Source organism: Siniperca chuatsi, linkage group LG10 (genome assembly GCF_020085105.1).
Source record: "Siniperca chuatsi isolate FFG_IHB_CAS linkage group LG10, ASM2008510v1, whole genome shotgun sequence".
Lineage (NCBI taxonomy): Eukaryota > Metazoa > Chordata > Actinopteri > Centrarchiformes > Sinipercidae > Siniperca > Siniperca chuatsi.
This window is the reverse complement of record NC_058051.1, coordinates 3,549,702-3,575,712: the sequence shown is the minus strand read 5'-3', so window position 1 is coordinate 3,575,712 and position 26,011 is coordinate 3,549,702. Positions and strand designations below refer to the sequence as shown.

Sequence of the window (26,011 nt, the reverse complement as noted above, 5' to 3'; positions counted from 1 at the left end):
TTACAACATGTAGTAACATCCTAATCCAGAGAGAGAGAAAGAGAGAGAGAGAGAGAGAGAGAGAGAGAAAGAGAGAAGCACAAACAAACTATTTACATATTTACAACATGTAGTAACATCCTAATCCAGAGAGAGAGAAAGAGAGAGAGAGAGAGAGAGAGAGAGCACAAACAAACTATTTACATATTTACAAGTTATAACATCTTAATCCGGAGAGAAAGAGTGAAGCGGCCCCGCACGCCAGCGCAAGAAGAGAGACACTGCTGGCAGAAGAGCCGCAGCATGCATGGGAATGAATTACAATATAATATATTTTAATATATTTCTCGCCTTTTCCCTGATGGTCTGACTAAGTCGCTAAATTTGTCGCTAGTCGCTTTTCAAAAATAAAGACAGTGACAAAGTCGGCAGGTTGGCAACACTGGGCTAGCTGACGGCTATGTAACTTCCAAAAGAAGAAATAACAAATTCCAACTTTTACAAGTGAAAGGTTGTGTCACAGGCTTGCTCAATTCTACACACTGCTGCTACAGCCTATTTGCTTAGCTAGCTTATGGTGGCTGGCAGAACATCTCAACTTCAGCTCAGCCGGGCCACACTATCAGAGGCTTCTGTCATCAGAGACTGATGCCTCGAATAGAAACCACTGTGCTCAGCACTGTGGGTTAAGAGCTTTACTAAGGTGCATGAAAAGCAAAAAGTTTGAAAGTTTGCTCCGAGCACAAGCCTTATTTTTCAGAACAGAAACAGTTCAGAACAGAAAAGCCTTGTCAAGCAAAACAGACTAAGTAGTGAGTGCCAAGTCTCCACAGACAAATGTCACTTTGATGTCATTATCTCAGGCTTTTATGCTTTCATGAATATAAGCCTCTCAGAAAAAAATAAATAAATAAAAATAAGACCGTTTTTAAGTTTAAGTTACATAAAACATTTGCACAAACAATCATGGCTCAAAAAAGCCGTGTGTGTAGTTTTTATGATGTGAACACGCTGCTTAGACTAGCATTCAATGAGCGTCTCAAGATACTCTGAACGATGGTGTGTTTGTGTGTGTGTGAGTGAAACAGACATTATTATTAATGAAGAAAAACAGAATATGTAACCAAAGCAGGGGGAAAGTACACACACACACACACACACACACACACACAGAAAGTACAAATGCATGCACACACACAGAAAAAAATACACACACATAATTAGCCTCTGCGGTGAACCTAAGCCAGCTCACTGAAGCTAAATGCAGAAAGATCTCAAAAATGGCCCCTGTGCACCCGAGTGTGTGTGTGTGCGTGTGTGTGTGTGTACTTGTACTTGCTACATAGTGAGGACTGAAGCATATTTTTTACCTACAGAGTGAGGACATTTTTGGAAAGTGAGGACATTCTGGCCGGTCCTCACAACTTCAAAGGGCTGTTTGAAGGTTAAGACTTGGTTTTAAGGGTTAGGTGAGAATTAGGTTATGGTTAGGGACCTCAGTATCCTTTTTGTTGCATGCCTGCTGGCATAGTGATGCTTTTTCCTTTTTGCACTGGTCTAAAGAGGAAATTTTTGGAAAAAACCTCTCAAAGAAAACATGAAAACATGGTTTCAAAGAAAAGCCAAGTAATAAGTTGGTTGAAAGAAACTTGAATCTTGTGTTGCAATACACAGGTTCCACACAGGATGTATACAGAATGCATGAGGGGGGTTCTTTTCATACCACTGCAATAAATGTCCATTATAAATGCACAAGGCAAAAAGGAAGTCATCAGTGGAGCAAACTCCAGCACTGTAACCGACTGCTACCAAAAACCTTTGAGGAGACACACTGAAGACTGTTTAAAAGCATGTTAGATAACCCTGTACAATAGCTACCTGAATTTCCCTTGCAAGAACAACTGTTTGATTCACGGAAACCGCTGATAAAGATACACGGAAACTGCTGAGGAATCTTTCTGTGTCCTGCTGTGTCCTCTAGCACTTCTTAACACAGTATGTACAGTAGAGACAAAATCTGAATTTGCATTAGTGTTGATATAAGTAAGCTGCAAGCTCGCACAACCCTGGAAAGGCTGCTCTTATCCCTCCTCTTCCAAGGAGTATTTTTTTATTTTGAAGACTACTACTACACCTGAAGATATTCACTGCTTTGATGTTTAGTATTAACAAGTCTATAATAACACGTTAAATCCCACATTAATCAGAATCAGGTCTGGCAGAGCCCAGAGATCCATTACCTTACATATTTCTAAGTTAGTTATTTCCTATCACAAATCCATCACATGAAAAATATCAGCATATTATCACATCACAGAGAACATTACAGCACCCCTGCTTACAACAGAATGAAGCAGACTCTTGCATAATGCATTCTGAAGCTCCAGGAGCCCAGAAACCAGGTCATCATAGGTTGTTCAAGAAAAGCAAGCACCAGAAAAGATGTGGAACTTCTGAAGCACAAAGACAGTAGAAACATACATATTCAATTCAATTCTAATAATCGGCAGCGACTGTATTAATAAGGGAAATTTGCAGTATAGTCACTGGTGCAGTTTACGTTGGTTCAGGGGGCTCACTGAGCCCGTAGCCAAAAATGCATGTAGGGATTTAAATATTATCTATATTTTTTTATAATAACACAGAACTAATAATTTATTGTAATGCCTTGCTCTATAATAAATACAAATGGTATACTAATTGTGTGACTGTGATTGGTTTTTGATAAAACATTGGTTCCGGTCTAATTCTGTGGTATGGTAGCCTGCATGGGCACTCTCGCACGTGCACCCATGACAGGCAAAGAAGGAGAGGTCACACGCTTCTTCAGCTCACCACCACCGCCTTGAAAGAAGACTTTTTGACATGATCAAATAATGGATATACGCTGTTTCTTTGTGAAAAAAAAAAAACAACAACACCAGCTAGGCCCGGAGAAGAAACTTCCAGTGCAGAGTCAAGCGCCTCCACCACTTTGAAGCCATGACAGCATGCCTTTATCTTCTTTCTTGTAGAAACATACTTTATATCTTTCAGGAGCCTGACAGCGCTGCAGAACAGTGATTTTGCAGTCAGGCAGTGTGCAGGCCAGCTGACAGACAGACATTGATTGTTGACTAAGGAGAGGACAGTGGTCATTAATCACAGACCGAGGGAAAAAGGAAATTATACTCATCAGCACAATAGGAGTATGCCACTTTTAAGTCATGCTACAGCAGCAATTAAAAAGTGGCTCCTCTAAGGCATGAAGAGCTGGATAAAAGCTGGATATTCTAATGGAGCAGTGGGTGACTGCATTTATTATCCCTAATGTTTCATGTCCCTGTGCAAACCGAGCTAAGCCAGAGAAAAATATGTGTGTTTCACGGTTAGCTGAGGTGTGAGCTGAACCATGAGCGAAGTAAAAGAAGTGCGAGGGGAAAAACAGCATAAAAGGGCAAACCCAAAAGTCAAAGACAAAGAGAAAGTGGGCCAACGTTTGTGCAGAGGGATGGGGGGGATTTCTGTGATATACGGCAGTATTTGGGATTAATGATGAAGGATGAAAAGACCGAAAGAGAACTGGAGGATAAGAGAGAAAAATCCACACACATAAATGGTGTTCACTTCACTAGAGGCAGCAAACGACACCAAAATTATGCACACAGACTCACACTCACTGTCAAATCCATGCTCTATCAGCCGCTAACTTAGGAATACACAGAGAATGAGCACACACACTCTGCCTGTGGCTCTGCCTGACACACACAGACATTTACAACTAATCTGCTTGCTCTCTCTGATTAGTCTAAAAACAAACACAGCAGTCACACACTTGTTGCCAAGCAACAGCAACGCTCGCTTGATCAGTTGCCTCTGAAATGCAGAGGAAGTCCAGAGACAGATAGGAAAACAGCTAGGGGGCGATTGGTGAGAGGAGACGATGGGAGAGGCTCTAGAGCAAAGACATGCCAATCATCAGACCACCACCTGAGAGACACACACACACACACACTGGGTCACCACAGACATCAGAAGGCATCAGTGGAGAATGTGTGGATGTTGGCTGAAAGCACCTCCCAACACATGCTCAAGGCACACACACACACACACATAAAAGCTTATGCATTTTAACCTTCTTTTTTTTTTACCTAACACAATACCACTGCATGAACATGTTGTGGCATTTCCACATGAAAAATCTTTTACAAAATGTATCTTAAATAAGAAAGACCACTGCTCAGGCTTTATGACTAAATATCCTAGACTATTAAACATGTACGTAGTGTCGGTGACGTCACCCATAGGTTTCTGAAGAGCCGTTGTGAAGCTCAAAGTGGGCGGCTCCGGCCCAGTACTAATAACACCACCAGGTTAGGGAGAGATTGTGGTTAAGACCAAAGAACTACAGTACAGTTAATGTGTTAAGCGTTAAGGTTATAAAAATCCAACATCAATTGATGATCTGAGGGACAGGACGTAAACTCCTTCTCAGGCTTGAAAGTCAGATGTGCTACATGTTAATTCACCACGCCAGCCACCACACCATTATTTTTGGCCTCACTGCATAAACGGTACACAACGTCCTGCGCTGGCGCCGAACATGTGCAGTTTACAATGATAACTGCTTTGTGAGTTGGCTGAAAACTCGTTTAAACCAAGAACCCTGTAAGAGGATATTAAATATGCACATGATGTAGCCATATATGATATCGTGCTAAAATGCCCCAGGGAAAAAGTCAGCTTGTGTTGCAGTGTAGAGCTAGTTAGTCCTATAGTATTATAGTACATTATTATAAATAAAATGTAATTAAAATGTTATTTCGTTTTAACTTGACTCTGTTTGGATACTTACTATCAAAGAACATACTTGGACAAGCAACACAAAAGATAGATTTATGCTTCAGGTTTGTATTTTCAAACTTACACAAGAGAAAATGCCTTGAAAGTGAGGACTGATTGATGATACTAGCACACATGAAGCTATCTCAGGTAACACGTTTGGCTGGGGTTGCTGGGCTGTAAACTTCCCAAACCAAATAAAGCGTAGGACTGACCTGCTATCTGCACTTTACACCTTGATATAGTAGCATCCTGGTGTTTTTGATTTTGGAAAGACAAAATAATGGCATGACCCTCCAAACTCTTTGTATACCACGTACCGCTCTCACCAGCCCCGTGCACACCTCTACAGCATGTAGAGAAATCCAGAGCTTGACAGGCCTGCCGTGCCTAGTTTCAGAGGGGGGGCAAGTGAGAGGTTTATCCAATGGTCAGTTGTCCAATATAAACATAATTCCCAGTGATACTCGGATGTTAAAAATTATACACTGCATGTGACACTAAGACCAAAGAAGAATGTTCTGCTGCAAAACGTGCTATTTTTATCCTGCAGTCAAAAACACGAAACATACAATGCTACAATGTAGAATAACCCTGAAGTCTGTTCAAAGTTAAATGTACTCATCACTCGTCTTCCATCATGACCAACAGAGGAACACATGCTAAATCCCTCTTAGTAAAATTAATTCATAAACACCTGGTCTCTGCTGTGAGCAGGCTTTAGGCTTGATTTACAGGGGGCTGGTTTATTGTGCCAACAGGTTCTTACTGACATAGTGTAGGAATACATTTACACACATACAGTGTTCAATCAATTCAATTATTCTACCTAGATACAGATTTATTCTTCTATAATGAGCTGAAAATACACGTTTACATACGAGACAAGATAAAAGTAAGGAATTTTATTCTTAATACTGAAAAACAAATGTGCTTATTAATACAGACTAAAGCTTGTTTAACCTTAACAATAGTTTTTTGTTTTTGTGATTAATTTTATTTCATTTTCCCCATTTAATTTGGTGACGAAATGAACGAAACAGACTGCCCCATTGGTAACATAGACTCCATAAATGAATATCCACAGTCTCATAAAAGAAGAAGAAAAAAATAACAGACGAGATGTCTCAACACCTCTCTTTACAATATCGAGAAAAACAACAACAAGGCAAAAACAATTTGGCATAGCTGCCAAGCCAAGCCAAGCTTACAATATTATGTACACATACACCCAGATTTACAATATACTGTATAGTAGATAGCAGTTGTCTACTGCTGCTGAATTTATAGGCTCTAGGAAAACAGCAGTAAAATAGATAGTAAACTCCCCCTTATTTACTTTGTTTACTAAAGAAAGATTAAAAGATTAAATTGATTGATTTGAGCAGCCTTCACAAGGGCTTGAATATATTCTATTTTTTCATGTATTAATGGTGCATATTTTTGTTAGTAAATGTACACTATCTATGTTCTGGAGGAATGCATTATGCACACTCTGTGGAAACAAATTTTCCCTTTGGGGACAATAAAATCTATGTTAAGACTTCATAAAACAACAGCTTCCATTGAAATATGCTGAGTTCATGGGGGGGGGGGTTTCATCTCATAACCAGAATTGTTTTTGCTGCTGTTAATCCTGCAAACAGAACTCTCTTCTTATGTAAAGAAGGTTTAGGGTTGAGGGTTGAAGTATTATTTAGTACAGGGTACAGAACCATTTAATATGCCAGAGAGGATGGCAGCAACTCCAAAAGGAGTACACTTATATAATTCCCACATTGTATGAATTTAAGTACCAACTGACTGTTGAGCACATAGAGTGCTTAAGGGATTTTGAGTAATTTTTAGTTGCCATCTTTTTCTTGGTGTTAGGTAAAATCTTTGAATTCACTTATACTGCAGTAATTGATTATTATACCAACATTATTCCATACTCTCTGCCAATTTACACACAAATCATAACTTTTAAATCCACACAGCAACAGAACCTACAGATTTATTTAATTTGTCTTGTCATTTTTTATACAGACAAGAGACAAAACCAAGTTTTGAAAGCTTGAATCCTTAAATGCAGTGAGAGATGAAGAGACAAGAGTTGATTTCAGGGGACACCATATAGGTACGCATTGCCATACGAAGCTGTAGGGACATAAAAAGGTACTACTAGGCAAATTGAAAGTCATTTTAAGAAATAAAAAAAAAATAAACAAATTCTAAGGCTGCATTCATCAAAAATGTCTGTGAAGTCCTTGTTTATGCCACTGTTTATATATAACCGGTTTGCCACCAATAAGGAGGTTATTGTTTCTAAATATGGGTGAGTCTAAATGCCACTGTACGTCCCATTGACCTATTCTGGTAACTTTTTTTCCCTTTAATTAACTGAATGTGCAATAATTTGTTTGACTAACTTTGGACCAAAGTGTTTTGAAAGACAAGAAAACAGAACAGGCGTATGGTGATACTATTCTTTTCACCAAGTCTAGCCATGGTACGGCAAACCATTATCAAAACATTTTAGCAAATTCCCGAGCATAAAGGAAATAATAAATAAAATTAAATAATACATTTCAAGATTATTTTGGAGTGTAGAAATACAAATTTTTGGTTGTTTGTCACACCATATAAATTCAGAAATATGTGCTTGCAGTCTCTCCCCAAAACCAGCTGTGGGTGGCAGATGGATTGTACTCGCTAGGAAATTTTGGCAGTATGTGGGTCTTGATCACTAACAGTCTAGACATGACATAAAATGCAGATTTTATATCCTTTGTATTTCAGCCCCTCTGAGCATTTCCTCTCTACGACCGCAGGACAGATAATACACTGTCTCGTTTCGAAGCTGTTTGTTGTGCCCAGCTCTGTGTGAAATAGCGACCACAGGTTATGACCCAAGTTCTTCGTGGCCAAAAAGTACACATAACATGTCAATCATTAAGGATGTCGGTCTCCCCTTTTCCATTCCTTCAGGTAGTCCAAGTATTCTCAAAATAATTCCCCTTTTATCCAACATCATGTTATGCTTGATATGTACTGGATAAAACATCCCATAAATGCTGGAAGAATCAAACTGATTACAACAGCACCTGTTTTATGTTGTTGTTTTTTTTTACCTTGTGTATGAAATACAGTATATGGAATAAAAATGCACATCACAGAAATATTCCCTCACTCGTCTCTATTACCTTGAAAGGTCATATTCATTCCTCTGTTTATCAGGTCGGCACTCAACAGCATGCAGCCTGACATGTAAACAGGAAATTGCAGGGAAGAAGAACTTCAATAAGTATATCTCACTTCTATTCTCTCCCTGTTCATTTTCTGCCCTTAGTTGTCTATCAATGTACTATTTTAAATCTCTCTGGACTTTTTGGCTACAGATATGCAGTATATCTTTTCCACTATAATGGTCTGTGATCAGTTTATTTTCTTGTTTCATTCCTTCCCCCCTTTTTCTTTCTCACTTTCTCACGACTCTCCCTTCCTCTGTGCCAACATACACAACCTCAGACAGCCTGCGCACGCCTGAGGAATGAGCATTAAGTCCAGTATGTTTATACAGCGGAGGTAGACTGCATGACGACTGGCTCTTCCACACGTGCTATGTTTGACATTCTGCTAAAGATAGAAAGAAGCACACACGCACAGACAGATATATCGCTGTAGACTTGTACACACGCACACAAACGCCTACACACAACCTACTGACCAATTACATTAGCAAAATCTTGGACGGCTTCACTGCAATATTTACTGAACCTAAGCCCAAGTTAAGCACCAGCTTTATGACTTGTGTGAGTAGCCATCGATCTCAGCACCACTCAGCTTTAATCACAAGAGAACAGCTTCCACCTGAGAGACACTTTAGCAGCTTCACAGTCACTGAAAAGCTCGGAGGGGCTTCTCCCAAAATGAACAGCTAATTAGTTAACTTCACCACTTCAGAGGAATGAGTTTGTTGTTGCTGTTGTTGTTTCAAAGTCTTATGAATGTGTCAAAGTGGCTGCATACTCCACTAAATCAGTTCTTAATGAGCCTACATGAGGTTTTTGGCTGTAACTGATGGGTTAAACGCACAGTCCAGCACTGACCAATTTAGAATATCAGAGCGGAAATCAAGTACTCTCCAAGCACGGCAATTGAGTAAACGTGTCAAACAAAGATTGTATACATCTAATGTGTATGTAGATAACTAATATACTTGACTTACAAACATTGTAGGTAACTAGTTAGCCAGGCATGCTAATTTTAGTGGCTTATGTAAGAGCAGACAAACACACAAATAAAAGACACCAGCCTCCAAACTCTTACCATGGCAAGTATTGCTCTTACTACAGCTCCATGCACACCATGTCGGTATGTGGAGAAATCCAAGGCTTGACAGATCTGCTGTGCCTGGTCATGATTGCTAAGCTATGATTGGACATTGCTGTTTGGGGGAGGGGTTTAATTGCTGTCATTTCCTGTACCAAAACAAACATGGACAGCAACCGGCAGCTTGCACTTTTTATATGCAATGCAATTTGCGTTGAAAACGCCAAAAAGAGGGAAAAAAGAGTAGAGTTTGGGTGAGATGCTGGATGGAGGTGTGTGTACAACCGTGTAGCCTACAGAGGGAACTGGAGGTGAGTGAACTTGAAGCACAACTTCAATCAAGCTGTTTATTTACCAGTGTGTCTCACTCGGACGACACATAAGTGTCATCGGGTTGCCAATGTCATGTTATGAGACGAATGGCAGCGACTGGATCTGAAGTTTAGAATCTTTACATATTACACACTATATGATTTTATCTGCCAACTGTCAACATCAACTGACCCAAACAGGAACACACCCGGTCCAACTTGGTCCAATCAGTTGTCACGCCCAAATCATATTCATAACTGGCTCAACAGTCTTAATGTGTGACTCGCCTTTGGGAGAGCGCAGCTGCACTCTATACTGACAACAATGCTGCATTTGCACATTTGGTATGAAAAGCAGAGTTACATACATGCATTCCACTTTCTTACCTTTCTCCACAGTGGTGACTCCCATGGACGGCTGACCCAGGCTGGCCTTTGTCTCCCATTTGCCCTCGTCAGGATGGTACATCTCCACGGAGGCCAGTGGGGTCTGCTGCTGATTCATGCCCCCAAGCACCATCACCTGGCCCCCCAATCCCACGGCCGAGGCCCCTGCCCGAGCAGTGGGCAGTGGCGGCAGCTGGCTCCACGTCTGGCTCTCTACATCCAGGACCTCGACGCTGTCCAAGGGCATGCCGGTCTCGCTGCAGCCCCCCAGCACGTAGAGCAGGCCTTCGTGGTAGACGGGAGTGCAGTAGACGCGGCGCTGCGACATGGGGGGGAACTGCTCCCAGTACAGGGACTTGACAGGACTCACCGCCATCTCCTGCACAGGCATGTCTCCAGGACCGAGAGGAGGGGACACACCATCACACACCGTGCCGGGGAGGAGGGGAGGAAGAGAAGGAGCAGGAGAGGGTGGGGTGAGGGGGCACGCAAAGGTGGAACAAAACTGAGCGAGAGCAGAAGACGCAAGCAGAGGCACAAGCTTGTTTCTGTCTGTTTGAGTGACCGCCTGAACCCCTGTGTCCACAGAGGGAAAGAGACAGGAAAAAGTGAAAGGCGGATTGATAGAGGGGGTCTGAAGAGATAGGGATGGTAGTGAGTGAAATAGCGGACAGAATAGGGAAAAAGAAAGAGAGGGAATGACGAGTGTGTCTAACTCACTCCTCAGCCAGATGTCACGACTCTCTCTCTATTCAAATGTTTTATTCATCCGGCTGTTGGTGTTTTCGAGCAGCAAAGCCATCTGCCCTTCAAACCCCTCTATCCCTTTCTCTCCGTTATTTTGGTTAAAGTTTTGGTTTGAGTATATTCCTGGGGACAAAATGCTTGAAGAGGGTGTCCCAGGGCTTAATACTTAATCCCACAAAAACCTCAAAGTCAAGAGTGGAGGAATTGAAAAAGAGAAAAAAAGAATGAGTGGGGAGATGGCACTGGATCAAAGACCTGGGAAGAGAGAGTTAAGGAAGACCGTGCCCTGATAATCCAACAGAAAGCCTTTACGGCAGAGAATTTTACCATCAAACAAAAGGCAATTATTCAGGGCTACCAGTCCCCCTCAGCTGCAGCTCCGCAGTTCTGTTTGCACCCTGGTGATAGACCCTACAGTGAAAAAAAATCCTTTAATAAATAAACCAAAGTCTTTAAAATTAATACTCTACAGGAGTGTAATGACTGCAAGACGTCCTTGCAGTTCAAGAAAGATTTTCTTTCCTTAATTAAACAAGAACTCCAAATCCTGGAGCGTTGTTCTATGACTTGCTGTCAGGCACGGGGCCCTCTGAACTGTGTGCGTCACAGATTCCTGGTAGCTTTGGAGAGGATGAGGGTCCCTTGGCGGGGCCCAACCTGGAAGAAAAGACAACACAAGATTAGAAGAAGAATTGGAGTGTAAATTAAGAGCTACAATCTTACATTAAAGGAAAGAACAACCTGTTTATATGCTAAACAATTATATGTCATATTCTGTCCAGCAAATATATACTAACTAATCAGTAAGAAGATATTCAGACCGAAAACAGCCCTGCATTAAAACAATGCAAGAGGCTGCGTTGGTGTGGGTGCATTGCTTCAGGTACTGGTGGGACAATGAAATACAAGTACAGTTCACGTTAACGTTACAAAGTAATCCAACAGGAATGGGCGCTTGCATGTATGTGATTGCCCAATGCAGCACCTTGCCAGATTACGTCATGTTGCAGCAAAAGTTGAACCAGGTGCATCTTTTTTTTGCCGGACGACCCTGCTTTTTTTGTGGGAGCCTTCTGCGTTAGCACCCTTGCAACACCGCCGGACTGTTCTCATTCTATGAGAGGCCCACGTTTCTTCCCGCAGAGCTAAAGTCGGTCTAAACGCGGCCTAAGACAGGCTTCAATTCACAAATATTTCCTTCCTTATCTATTACTCACTCAGATTACAACTACAGAGAACGTGACCTAAAATAGTTACACAAGAGAACTGTACATAATACTAGTTCAAAACTCCAAAGGCCAGAATGGTAGGAGTGTTTCTATTGGACACAAATGAATAATAATAATAATAATAATACATTTTCTTTGTGGACGCCTTTCAAGACACCCAAGGTCACCTTACAATGCATAAAAAGAACCAGACTCATACAGATACAGCGAAACATGGCAAAACACCAACATAGAGAAAACGAGACAGGAGAAAAAGGGGACAGACACGGGATGGTGGGAGGATAAAACAGATCATGAAGACTACATTAATAATTCAAATGACCTCAAGACATCACAAGCTATGGAAAAACTTTAACCATTGTGTGCAGCAATGGTTTAGCCATAATCCGTATTTTTGAGCCACATTAGCTTTTAGCAACTTGAAATGCAGAGCATCATCACTACGTTCAGTCAAACATCTGATCAAATGGAATTATTTGTGCTGAACACTTACGGATTATTAATACACCTGAGATAGAGGAATGCCTTTATGTTACTTGAATTATATTGATTTAGAATGAATAGCACAACGAGGTCTGTCATTCTGTCAAACACATCAAAGGTGACACCAAGACAGGAAATTAATTCCATATTTGGAACTACATTTACAAATTCACAATTTTTATTTTGCAAGGTAACTTCATCAACTGATCCCCCACACCCATGTGAAAACCTATCAATTAGTACAGCAGATCAATTAATCATATACTGAAATTGCGATTTGAAAGACTGCGAAGTATAGGTGGAAATCACGAATCACTCTGCTGATTTCAGAACATTTCGTTCAGTTAAATTCAAAGATTTGTCACTGACTATGAGATCTAAGCAATCACATCACCATCAAAATTCACGTAAATACATCAGTAAGTAAACACACCACCGTGACGTTCAGCGCTGATTCAGACAGTCAACTATATACTTATTGTCAATAAATATTACGGCACTTTTGGATGTCATGATTGTATTTCAGTATCAGTGAGTAATGTTAAGTATACCACTCATGTAATATCTTAAATTAAATTGCTCAAATTGTATATGGAAAGAGATATTAATCACATTATTGGTGAGAAAAATCTCAATTAGGTATTTTCCTCGCATCTTTCAGCCCTTTTAATCAGTGTAGTATGTACGTACTGCTCCTGCATCTCACTGTCTTCCTGTTGATCTGCTCCCTCCACCACAAGCAACCGGGCTCCCGTACAGCGTGCAGGCAGGAGGTTTGCTGTTTCTGACTGACTTATGGGGGTTTTTCCCAATAATTGGGAATTAGCCCCAGATTATATCAAAATCACATCTACATTAAATCAGTAAAGTTTTAAATTTGCAAATGTAATCTCTCCTGGTTTCCTATTTCCCCACATGGATGACTCAAGGCTGAGTTAGAAGCAGACAGACTCAGAACAAGTAATCCTGTCAGGTCTCAACATAATAGCATCGCATTCAGATTACAATGCATGCTATAATCAGAATCACATTCACACTGTTGAGAGCAGTGCATCTGTATTAGTTTGTGTGTGTGTGTGTGTGTGTGTGTGTGGCACTGAGACACAGCAGGAGGCAAGCACGCTGTGACCTGAGGATTGACAGGGAAAGCAATGACATTTAGCAGGTGGGAGGAGAGAAAGAAAGCGACACCATATATCTCTGTGTACCTCAGTTTCTCCTCTGCTGTCCCCATTTTCCAGCTCACACTCACACTAACTAATAATACTATATATTCATAATTAATGATGCCTTCTTCCTAGTCCCACTAACTGGCCTGAGCCCTATGGACACGCTGACCTTTTACAAGTGAGAGGGAAAGAGAAATGAGGACTACAGCAGAGAGATTAGAGATTAGTGTGTGTCCATACCTGCATGTATGTGTGGATGTATTTGCATATGAATAGACATTTGAACATCTTTGTGTTTGTGTGTGTGTGTGTGTGTGTGTGTGTGTGTGTGTGTGTGTGTGTGTGTGTGTGTGAGAGTGTGTCTACAGGAGAAGCTCAGGATCATCAAAGTACCTGACAGGAGTGGGTGCCCTAAAATAAAATTTGTTTTTTGCGATAATGATGTAATAAAATCCTGGAAAAAGAAACAGCACGAGAAGTTTGTTGTGGTGCACCCTTTTGCTGTTACCATCTTCTTACACTGCTTAAATGTTACTGCGGTTTGTTGTAGATATGACCTTTAATATCCAAACTGGTTCCACACTACCAAAGTTACTGCCTTTTTTGGAATTAACTCCTGCACAGCAGACACCAGCAATGTTGATTTTGCATTCAGCCATGCTTGCTGCTGCTGTATATTATACTATTATGAAGGATATGATATGGCACACCTCTAGCTGTTGATGTGAACACAGTTTATCTATTACCACTGCATAACTGGATTGCACTATTTTACCATGCAGGTGTTGCATGGGTTGAATTCATCCTTCTAATACATTAATAAGAAATGCATGAAATGTATACAGTGTTTGGTGCTCACTTCCTGTGACACACTGGGCCTCATGCAAGAACCACTCCTACGAACAGATTTGTTCTCGCTGTAAGTGGCAGCATTCGCCAATTTTCTCTTCTATCTTCTCATCTTTAGAATTTTCTCTTAGGTACCAAAGAAATTCACGAGTGGTCATGGACAGAGAGAAAACATTTGTTTGACTTATGAATTAAAATTCCTTTACCTGAAGGAATTTTGAATTTAAGGAGGAACTATAAAGCCTTTACTGTCTCCAGAGGAAGCTGTATGAAGTCCAATAAATGTTCTCAAGTGATGTCACTTGTTTCGGTTGGTGCTGAAGGCTACAGGTTTGAAAATGAAAAAAATCTGGGGGTGTGGAGTCAGTTGGACTTGTCGGCGGTTGAGCTGCATTGTGGGTAATGTAGGCGGCAGGTTTTGAGAAGGAAGAAGAATGCATGGAATGAAAAATGGTTCTGCTGCATCGATTTGATACTGTTTTTAAAAACTGTCCATCATGAATCTGACAATGTTATAGGACTGCAATGCTAAATCAGTGGAGTCTTTCAATCAAGTTACAGAAATCAACTAAACCATAATAAATAACTAAAATAAACTACAAAATAAATTTTCTGTTCATTATATTATCATGGCAAACTTACTAAGAGGACCGACAATGTTTGGGGTTTTTTTTAAGATTTTATTGGCACATTTTGGCATGCTGAATAATATATAAAATGCTGAATTAGTTTTTTGTTTGCTGATTTCCAACAACAGCCCATGAAACTCTGCAGTGTGACGTTCTTCTTTTTACTCTTGGGTGACATTATTGAGAATGAAACTTGCCAACAAATGGAACACAACAGGTAGCCTTATATAATAATGTGGGGGTGCTGATTATGCAAGTGATCAAATCTCCTCATGAACAGGTGGTCTTCATCAAGTTGAAATGAGCAATTTCCGACAAGTTTGTGCAGTTAAGGCTGCTTTGGTGGGTCCGACTTGGAACACATAAATGTTCTCGCATGAGGCCCAATGTGAAGAAAACACTTTTTACAACTGGCTCTTGGATATATGCATTTGACTGCGCATGTAAACTGAGGACTGCATAATATTCATACATCGCCATATATACCGAATCTCCTAAGATGTGTGTACTGACTGTACCTTTTTTCTGTTCCGCTGACACATTCATACTCTGTCTTAAAACACAAGCTGCTAAGACACACAACTCATTTCCCTCTGAGCTCCCTTGTGTAAGTGCATGGTATGAACAATATGCTGGTGACCAAATAAAGGCTAATCAAAGATGTGAGACTCTGAATGTTAATGAGCAACCAGTATAAGCCTCTTATGACCAGTCCCCAACTGTGGGGTGAACAAGAAGAAACAACGCTACAGCTGCACCACAAATCTCATAGCAACCATTTCTGGCACCATCATGGGTTCCATGTACTTGCCATTATTAGCCATTATTTGTTATTTGTGTACCGTCATAACATGCTGTGCACGAATAAAAGCTTGATATCAAGCAACCAGGGAACCATTTCACAAAATCTATGTGTGAGTATTTTGCACATTTAGTTTGGGAATTGTGTTTGGCTAATCTTCTTTCCTGTTTAACATTAATAGAAAAAATATGAAACAAATGCTTTTCTCAAAAATATATCACAAAGTTTTAGGGGTGTGCCATATCATATTGCTCACGATATATCGGTATAATTTTTAATATGATAAAAAAATTATTAATATCGTGATAATGGCAATATTTCGACTTTGATGTAATGACATCATACTGTTACGCATAGCAACAACAAGCATGGCTGACAGCGACAGTAACATTGCTGCCGGCTCCACGGTGGAGGAGTTGGTTCCAAAAAGGGGAAGTAATATGTAAGAAGTGCAAGAAGACTGTAACAACAAAAGGGGGCACTCCAACAAACATATTTCACCACCTCAAGCAGAAGCGCCCAGTTGAGTAAGAGGACAGACAAAACTCCCGCGAGGAGAGCTCAACAGCTACTGTGAGTTGTAAACCAAAAATATTTTTCAGTATTTTGTCATATAGTCAAGAATACCATTTTCGCAGAAATACCCTGAAATATCGTGATATTATTTTAGGGCCATATCGCCCACCACTACAAAGTTTGCATTTGTTGTTACATATTTGATCTTCACATTTGCAGCCTTTTGATGTACTTTACTAGAAAAAATAAAAGAACATTTAAAGAGTCAGAGCTGTTCTTTGTTTTGGTTGTGTTAACAATAGTGATGTCAGTTAGATTTGGTTAGGTCAGAGCTATGGAATATTAAATCATCCATCTTTGCTCACTACATCATATCTTTCTTACCCTCATGTGTGCAAAAACTATAGGTTATAAACTTCATTTTAAAATACAAAATTGTGAAATGATCAGTTATCTTATCGGTTTCGGCCATAAGAAGCAAGTAATTATTATTATTATTATCTGTTTCGGCTGAAAAAAACCCATATCGTGAATCCCTGCTTCCTAACGCAATCTCACGGTGACGACAAGAGTCCGGGAAGTCACTGCACCTGCAGACAAATAATCCAGCAAGTAACTGCCTGTAACACCACAACTTGACATTTTACAGTTCTGTTGAGTTCATACCTGAACTTTGAGACAGCCAGGCTAGCTGTTTCCCCCTGTTTCTAGTGTTTGAGCTAAGCTAAGATAATCTCTAGCTAAATAGTCGGCGTGCACAGATGAGCGTGGTATGATCTTCTTTGATCTTGTTTGTGTGTGTGTGTGTGTGTGTGTGTGTGTGTGTGTGTGTGTGTGTGTGTGTGTGTGTGTGTGTGTGTGTGTGTGTGTTTTGTAATGTTGAGAGCTCTGTTGTGCATCGGCATGACTATGAAGGCAACTACATAAAAGAATATCTGACTGAGTTTTTAGTTCTTCTTTTATCAGTGTTCTATGATTTTGGGAGGCAATCCCAACCCTACTGTTTTATTATAATATAAAAATTCTGCCATAAAATGGGGAAATATACATGGCAGCGTGGTAACATTAGATGCAAAGTATGGGGGTTAAGTCTTGCTGCTAAATTTAACATCTGAAGCGTGTCATATCATGAACTGTGCACCCACATCCTCACACCTCAGAGAAGAAAAAGACATCAGTCCTTCCTGTGGATCTCTATTACTTCCACTGAGTCTACCAGAGATTAGCAGACATGGTAAACTCAAAATTATGCAGATATATTTTATTTAGTCCACAGTTCATTACTGGAAAAAATAATCTCTCTCCTCTCACACTCAGCCTTTATATATCTCCTCCCTAAAGGCTGTGCATGATTATGCCAAAAATAGGTTACCTAAAGGCAGAGGCTACTATAGGTGTTTCATTTAAGGCTCTAATTGAGCCGCTTCATTATATAATACCAGTAGGCTAAAGAGTACACACCGTTCTCCCAATGCTCAGCTGCTAGAGATTATTATACTCTGGTTATCAGCTGTGAATGGTGCTGTGTTAGAGCGTGCATGGCAGATGTCACTATGATCAAGACTCCCTGGGGTGCTCTGTCCCTACTAGCAACACATGCTGACAGCCTAATACGGTGAGCCAACAACACAATAACAGTTAAATGCAGGGAATCAACCACCTAATGGAAGGAAAAATGGAGTACATTTACAGCAGTATGACTCGTTAGGGGTCCTGAAGTTCAAGTGTACTTGACATTCACATACAATGTATAAATGTTCAAATGTATCAAGGTGGAGCTGTTTTACAAAGTGACCAACTTAATGCATGATTAACTCTTCCCTGTTTAGCTTCACTGGCAGTGGTGTACATATAGCATAAATATGAAAATGTGTCCCACTCAGACCCTGAATATAGGTTTATGTTTACATCAAAATCTTGCCCAGAGCAGCCTTACATATGATGAACACTTAAGAAAACTGTAAATGATCAAGAAGTCCCATAGAATCAAATGCACCGCACTAACATGGGAATACAATAATGGGCTGTGGTAAAAAGGCAGATGGATGTATGTAGTTACAATCAAAACCCTGTGGGGCCCTCGTCTGTCCTTGCTTACAACAGACAGTGACAGCTAAATATGGGTAAATTAGCTTGAGATACCAAACAGCCACGTCGTCTATCACTGATTAAGTACAGCCACAAGGGTATTTTGTTTTGTGTGTGAAATGAGGGTGGAAGATTAGTAAGAGTCTACAGCCATGCTAGCGGCTCTGTGAAGCTGTACTTAGGCACATTAGTGCTTTGAGCTAAATGCTCACACTGACAATGCTAACATGCTGATGTTTAGCAGTTATAATATTTACCATGTTCACCATCTTAGTTTATTTGCTAATTGGTTTATTTGATCATTATTAGCACTAAACACAAACTACAATGATGGGAATATCATTAGTTTAGCGGGCATTTGGTCATAATCCAAAGTATTGGACATATTGAAATTTTGATTTGGTCATGGCACTAGGTGAAAAGTCAGGGGACCACCAAAAATATTCATTCATCCTGGAGCAGACATGAATGTCTGCACCAAATTCTATAGCAAACCATCCAATAGTCTGGACCAAAGTGGTAGACAGACTAACATTACCATCTACAGAGCCACACCACTGTAAGGGAGGGACTTTGCAGAAGTTGACCCAAGGGTCTCTACTAAAATAGAAATATAATCATCAGCTGGGAGTCCTCCCATGAGACAACAGGAACATCAGTGACATACTGCCAAAACCCTTCTGGGGATACTTTCAGTAAATGGCCACAAAAAAAGTAATTAAGCTGTTGCTGCTGATGATGATAAAGAAAGCAGCAACTGCTGATTTATGAAGGTATAAATAAGTCACATACTAGCAATTACTTAAGATTAAAATAACACACAAAGTCTGTAGTAGATTGGCATGTTGGTCAACTTACTGTATTGATTAAGTGTTAAGACTATACACACCAAAATCCACCATTTGTAGATGGATTATGTACAGCGAAAGAATGATTACTTACAGCACAATAATCACCAACAATCTACGTATGAAGCAACTGTGCTTAAATGGCATATTTTACAATAAGGACCAGCTTCTTGTAGTTTATGAAACAGCTATTTTGCATGAACATAATTTGGCACTCAATAATGCTTTAAAATGAGTTTACAAGCTTCTGTCAAAATGTAACTCAGCAAGACAATAACCATAGATACCCTAATTGACATCCATGGCTACACTGTAGCAGAGCTGTAGCTAGTACTCCTGGCTACACTACAACAGAGCTGTAAGCACTGAACTATAAATCACATTTGATTGCAGCTTAGCCTCTAGCCAGCAATGATAAGTTAATAACAGTGAAGATGTTGGTGCTCTGAATAAGTTTCTGGTCTAGCTTGGAGAGTTTGTCTGCTCAAGCTCAGAGAGTTCTACAAAAAAATTGACAAAAAATTGAAATTGGGATAATAAGGGTAAATGGTTAATGATGTGGCTGTCACAGATACCCAAATACCTAGATGAAACCACATGACAAGTATTTTGGAGTAGATCCTAAATTTGGGTAATACTGTTTGCTTGGGTTGAGGTTCAACAGTATTTCATTAAATCTTAGCCCAGATTTTAATCCATTTATAGAACCTGAATCCGAATCATTTTGAATGGATCATCAAGTATTAGTGTACTATTTAGGTTTCAATAATTTTAAGTTACAAAAATTAAAGTTTTTATATTAACAATGGCTCAAATGACTACATGTAATGTGAAAAGTGTTGCTCCTAGTAACAAACCCACCAAGAATAATCCCCTAACTTTGTAGTTCCCCTCAGCTGTATGGAGCGTTTTAGTTTCTCTCAGCTCATAAATAAGTTTTGAAGATTTGCTTAAAGTGAAAAAGTTAGCCACTATATAAATCATCCCATTGTATAAACTTGAATCAGTGTGGAATAGCTCATACAAAAGCAGAAGTTCAGTTACCGTTAGATGCCACAGTGTCAAAAGATTTAAATAATGAATGATGGTACCTGCTGTGAGTCGTGCTTAAAATTACTCGCTGTACATCAAAAACTGGAGACTGCAGATGCAGCGCAGATATTACTGCTTCCGATGGCCACAGGTATTTAACTGAAAAAGAACTCTGTACATTCTACAAGCAGTTGTAAATGACAGTATTGGCAAGAATCAGCCATATGCCTATCAGGGTTTTTATCTTTTGCGATTTAGGAGAGGTCTGAGGCTGCACCTCAGCCAACAAGCCATAAAAACTGAATGACTATCTGTTCTTTTACATTGCCTTTGCTATTAAAGAGGTTGAGAGAATAAATGAGTAGATAAGATATTTGTTAAATTTTACCAATTTGGCACCAGATCAAAAATGAAACCAGCTATTAGAATCCAACCCTACTTTTTATACTCCTCTTTGAAACAACAACCATGAATAAACATCGTTCAGCTAATATAGTATTTGGGAAGTTAGCAACCACCTACACACAGCATGCAATGTGAATCACTATGATGTTGTCTGTATACATCTGTAGATACTGTTCACTGTTCATCATCACCTACTGTTGGGACCACTGGCACGCCACAGATGAATTTGTTCATTTGTGGGACTTTAACTGAACTTTTTATTGTGAGACCACATGCTCTTTTGTTCTGTAAACAAAGGAAAGCCACAGAACTCAGTTTCCCACAATCCTCCAGACTTCACACCTACCGTCGGTGTGAACTCAACCCCATAGACCCAGCTTCCAGCTACTACTGATGTCACCAGGTCAAAAAAAGTGCCTGCATAAGATTCTTGGTTAGCAGCTAACCGAGAGCAAAGAATCTCTATTTCCACCTGCATCTGCTCGCTTCTCGGACCAGAGACCAGAGGTACGAAGTAGCTTAGCGCAGAGCGGCTAACTCGGAGGAGAACAACAGACAGAGCGACTGTTTCCTCCATCTGCACAGAAAGGACTTTTCTTCTCTTGTGTATAATTATGCTGGTTTCTTTAATGTTGCACAAGAGTGAATACTTTGCCAACCTATTCTATGAAGAACAAATCCTTCAACCTACTAGCTATTGACGGTAATTTTGGTTATAGTTGTTAATTTAATTAATAATCAGAGATCCAAATTGATAGTTTAGTGTATTTTATGAGACTGAATCAAATATTTGGTTATCCCTGTCCCTTGTTTAAGGGTGGTGCCCCGGGGACTTTATTCATTAAAGTTATTATTTCCTCAAGTGTGCAGGGGTCCCAAAAGAGGACGCTCAGTAATGGAGAGTGAAATAACTAACTCTACTACACTTACATGGAAGTAATAAAGAGTTGCACTTGTGTGTCATATGAAATTTCAGGTTAAAATGGGGTAAAAACTATTTTTTTATTCTTGTTGTGCCTAACAGTCTTCATACAATTTGTAGTCTTCATACAATACAATCACCAGGGATAGGTTACTAGCCAAGGAGTAACACCAGTTTGGCACTACAATTACTACATAATTGCCTGATCACGATTATTTGAGCTGACCGCGATCATTTTGCATAATTGTTAGAATCGTTTCCATTCATCTGTATAAAACAGCTGGATGAAATGTCAGAAAAGTCATATTTCCATCGCTATTTCCACATCGTTCAGTGTTTCCCACACAGACTTTACTTGGGAGGGCCGCCCAGGTATATTAACGGCCGCCAAAGTACCAATTTTAGCATTTATTATTTATATTATAACTAGTGGACAATCTCCCCTCACTCTACCCCTTCCGTGCGGTCTACTGACAATCGCACATGCCCTGCAGAGAAACACAGAGAGAGAGTCTCCTGTTTATGTAGGCCTACTTATGCCATTGTTTAGTCAAAGCTTGTAAGTGCATCTGTTGGCAGCGTTGTCTTTCGGTACCATGTTGGTTTCGATCATTTCATTGTTTCGACGTCATTAACAACAAGCCTCCTCCTCACCTGCTGCTGTGAAAACGAAATTGCAGGTGAGAAAATCCAAAACGCAAGTTGTGTTTTATTTGGGAAACTTTAGAAAACATACTGCTGAGGAAAGACATGTCTTGTCCTGCTAATAGAGCAACAGCAAAATTTAAAGACAATATAATGACTCTCTGGGTTAGGTTTACTAAAGGAGGAGAGACTAAAAACAACATCTTCTCCTCCCTTATCTGTCTTACACAGACACACACACACAAAAAAACACTCTTTCTTCTCTCACCCCCTGATGTGGTCTGAGATAAGTTGAAAGTACGTTCCTAAGTGAAAGAACTGTGATACCCTTGCTGTGTAACCCAAGTCGAAATGGATGTGAATTATCTATATAACCAATCAGTAATCCAGATAACATTAATCAGCACTACTAATTCCTTGATGCGTAAACCAACTTTTATTTTTGTAGGACATGAAATGAGCAAGTTATTGTTAATTCAGGGAGTTAACCTCTTGTTTACCGGGTGACAGCATTGCCACCTACTGACCAACAGACAGAAGTCTCTGCAACCATCGCCATTATGAATCTGTGTAATATTGTAGCTAGTATACTGTAGTAAGCAAACTGATTAATAGTGTTAAAAATGTGTGTTAAGTTAATGAAAAGTCTCAGATAACTGGTTGAATGATCTGCCAAAATAGTTGGTTGAATAATTTTTCTCTGACTGTTTTATAACCACTATGCTATTTTTATGTCTCAAATCATGATTGCAAGGCCATAGTGATGTTTGAGTATGTGATATTTTGCGGGTAAAATGTAAATTAAATTCACTAGTCAGAAAACATGAAGAGCTGTGTTAAAAGTTTCAAACAAAGGAATAGAGTTTTCGCCGTGAAAGCCGTCCTCCACACCTGAAACTCCTCCAAATTTGGCAAGCAGACAAAACCAGTTTCAGCGACATAGCAGCTCCAGGATGGCCCTCACCTCTGAGCACAACGGTTGTTTTATTTTACCTTTTATTTTCTTTATACGTATTGCTTGAAGTTTTCTTTCCCTTGCCTAAAGTCTGTTCAGAATTCAACGTTTTTCCAAGCAATTTTTAATGCCTCAGTATTAAACTGAAGTTGTTTCTTTTGACTTTTATATTTTTGTAACTTCACCACTAAGCCTTGCGATTTTTGCAACGTTATTTTTCCTTTTAAAGTTACTCAAGTCCAGCTGAAGAAGTTAGTGTAGCCAGAGATATTTTATTCAACAAGCCACAACATCACAGACTCTACAGATGCCACCCCAAGCTGCTGGAAGCCAGTCAACTTTAAACACAAAGCCTTTCTGAAAGAAGCCTGGACAACGTCTGTGTCTGTAACACAACAAAGGTTAGAACCGAAGAAACTTCAAATCCTGCATCACCCAGAGAACTGTGCCAGCAGCGACTTGGCCCAGACCTTTACTATCGGCCCTGAAACGAGACCGCCAGACAGACCTCATGAGGTCGGTGACCAACTGCTTCACAGAGTCACCTGGGGCGACCTGCTGGGCTCCTAAATCACAGAGTCTGAGCCACAGGCAGACGTGCAGGCAGATTCCTCTGCACAGCGGATTCAACCCTGCACACCACACTGGGAAGCCAGTGGAAACGCCTCAGAACAGTAGGCTAAACCACGGTTCAGACAAAACAGACATCAAAATGTGTCCATTGGCTGCAGTCAGTGTTCAGACAAAGCCACGTAATACACTCAAGGTGGACACACTGACACAGTCATGCCCAACCCACTTTAGGAAAACTCACTCCTTAGTTTGGAGAGCTCTGCAATTCAACCAACAAGAACAAAAATTATTTTTCTGTTCCTTATGTCTCTCACAATGAAAACAATCATGACTGTTTCCAATCTCCAGTGATGTCAGTAGTCTCTTTAATCTGTTCAGAAAAATAGCTAACAGCATACATTTGTTTTAATTGCATATTCATATTGTGGGAATCGTTCAGAGCGAGAGAGCTTTCCCTTGCTTATGTGTAAATATTAAAGAAGAAAATTTAAGACAGAGCCGTTGAGTTGATGTGATCCTACTCTGAAATAAGTGAATTTCCCTCGACAGAATCTGTGGCAGTAGCAATAAAAATCTCACTGTCTCAGGTCGAAAGTGCTCATATTCGTGTTGACGATGATGAAAAATGTATGTGAGTAAAAGTAAGTGATAAAAGATGTATATGTTATGCACTAGCATTTAAAGAATAAATAATGGAGGATGAAGTTGTGGAGGTGATTATGAGGAAGATGACAAAGAGGCCCTCAGGGAAGCGAATGACAGAGATTATGCTTGAAATCAAAATGCTGGTGAACAATGCTCCCAGTGGTTTGATTTGTATCTTTACCCCGCTCGTGTCTTCAAATTTTATTTCCTTGCATTCTAATGAGAATGAAGGTGAATCTTTAATTACAGCTTAGTGAATGATGTGAATTTTAATCACAGATTATCTTGATTCAGAAATAACACTATGAATGCTTAAAAAGGCAGCTGAGCTCCTGAACTGTTTACAGGCTTTAAGTGATAAATGCAGCACATACATGCAGTCCCCCTAGCTGACAATCGGTATAAAGTGTCACAATTAATCTCATTTCATATTTATCAAATGTTATCAGCTGGTATTTCAACAGGAGGGAGCCGTGGCTTGTCAGTTGAAATCAATAAAGGAAACAAAGGAACAAGGTTTTTATATTAAAAATATATGCAAATCAGTCTCACAGCAGCACAGATGACAGCTGCATCTTTTGATTTTCTAGGTACAATAAAAGAGTATTGAAGCATGGAACCATATAATGAAATGTATCTACTTCAAGTTAGTAAAGTCTGTAATTTAGAAACTGTGTCTCTACAGTGTATGCCATTACGCTACCTTTCCGCTCTGTGCTCTGATTTTATTTTTCCACCTGATAAACTAAACCTAAAAGGTATATTTCACAATGTCACAATAGAGTTGTGCAGTGGGAGAAGCTATTTCGGGCGCACCTGGTTCTGGAAGAAAAACTCCCATTCATTTTTCCGATAGACAACGTAACGTGACCCACAGCTGGACCACTTCTATGGCTTGGATCAGCATGACACTCCAACATCAGTCCAAATGATTACCAACTGCGTTAGAAAATATCTGGTTCTTTGATAAAAAGTCGAAGGTATAAGCCTGTGTACATAAAGACTTTAAGGCAGAAGTTAACTAGGACTCCCAAGGTGCATTTCGGCAATCCAATCAGAGCTTAAAACTGTACAGAGTACATTTTGGATGAATTCTGCAACTATGGCACTGTGGTTTGTTCACAAATTGAACAACAAAGAGTTTTGAATTCACTAGTGCTTGATTCGCGCCTCTGACTGGCTTCTTCTCCATAGCAGCAGCGGCCGAGGCTCATGGGCATTGCAGTATTTTCAGATGTCTGTCATGCCAAAATGACAGGAAAAAAAAAAACATTATTTCTCAGAAATGAAGTTGAAATAATTAAAACCGATGACCATAGCATTAATGTGACATTGTATGGGAGAGTCCTGCGTTAAGGATATAGTTTAAAGAAAAATTGAAATGGGAATACAGAATGAGTAATAACACTTCCAGAACCAGCAGCCCCTCCCACTTCGCAACTGAGATGGAGAACTTGGCTGGATGTAGGGTGTATCGCTCACAAACATTTAATAAACGTCAAACCATTGATTGCATTCTTCAAAACAAATTAGTTCATATGGCCTGTTGTATGAGCACATCTGAGAGCAAAAGAGTTTATAGCTTTTTACAAACTGCCACAGATTGGATAGTTGTTCAAATGGGAATAAAGGTGCACAGTTTTGGACAATCTTTCCTCAAAG

General features: G+C 39.9%; 1 protein-coding gene across 3 annotated transcripts in view; it reads right to left on the bottom strand.

Annotated features, from left to right (window-relative positions):
• The window catches only part of LOC122883404 (kelch domain-containing protein 8B-like), a 178,985-nt gene that overhangs the window by 121,820 nt on the left and 31,154 nt on the right, over positions 1-26,011 (bottom strand). For all 3 annotated transcript variants that reach the window (XM_044212030.1, XM_044212029.1, XM_044212031.1), the window contains one exon: positions 9,813-11,216. In XM_044212030.1, the coding sequence (XP_044067965.1) occupies positions 9,813-10,203 (391 nt within the window). In that variant the 5' untranslated portion in view covers positions 10,204-11,216. The remainder of the gene's footprint in view (positions 1-9,812; positions 11,217-26,011) is intronic.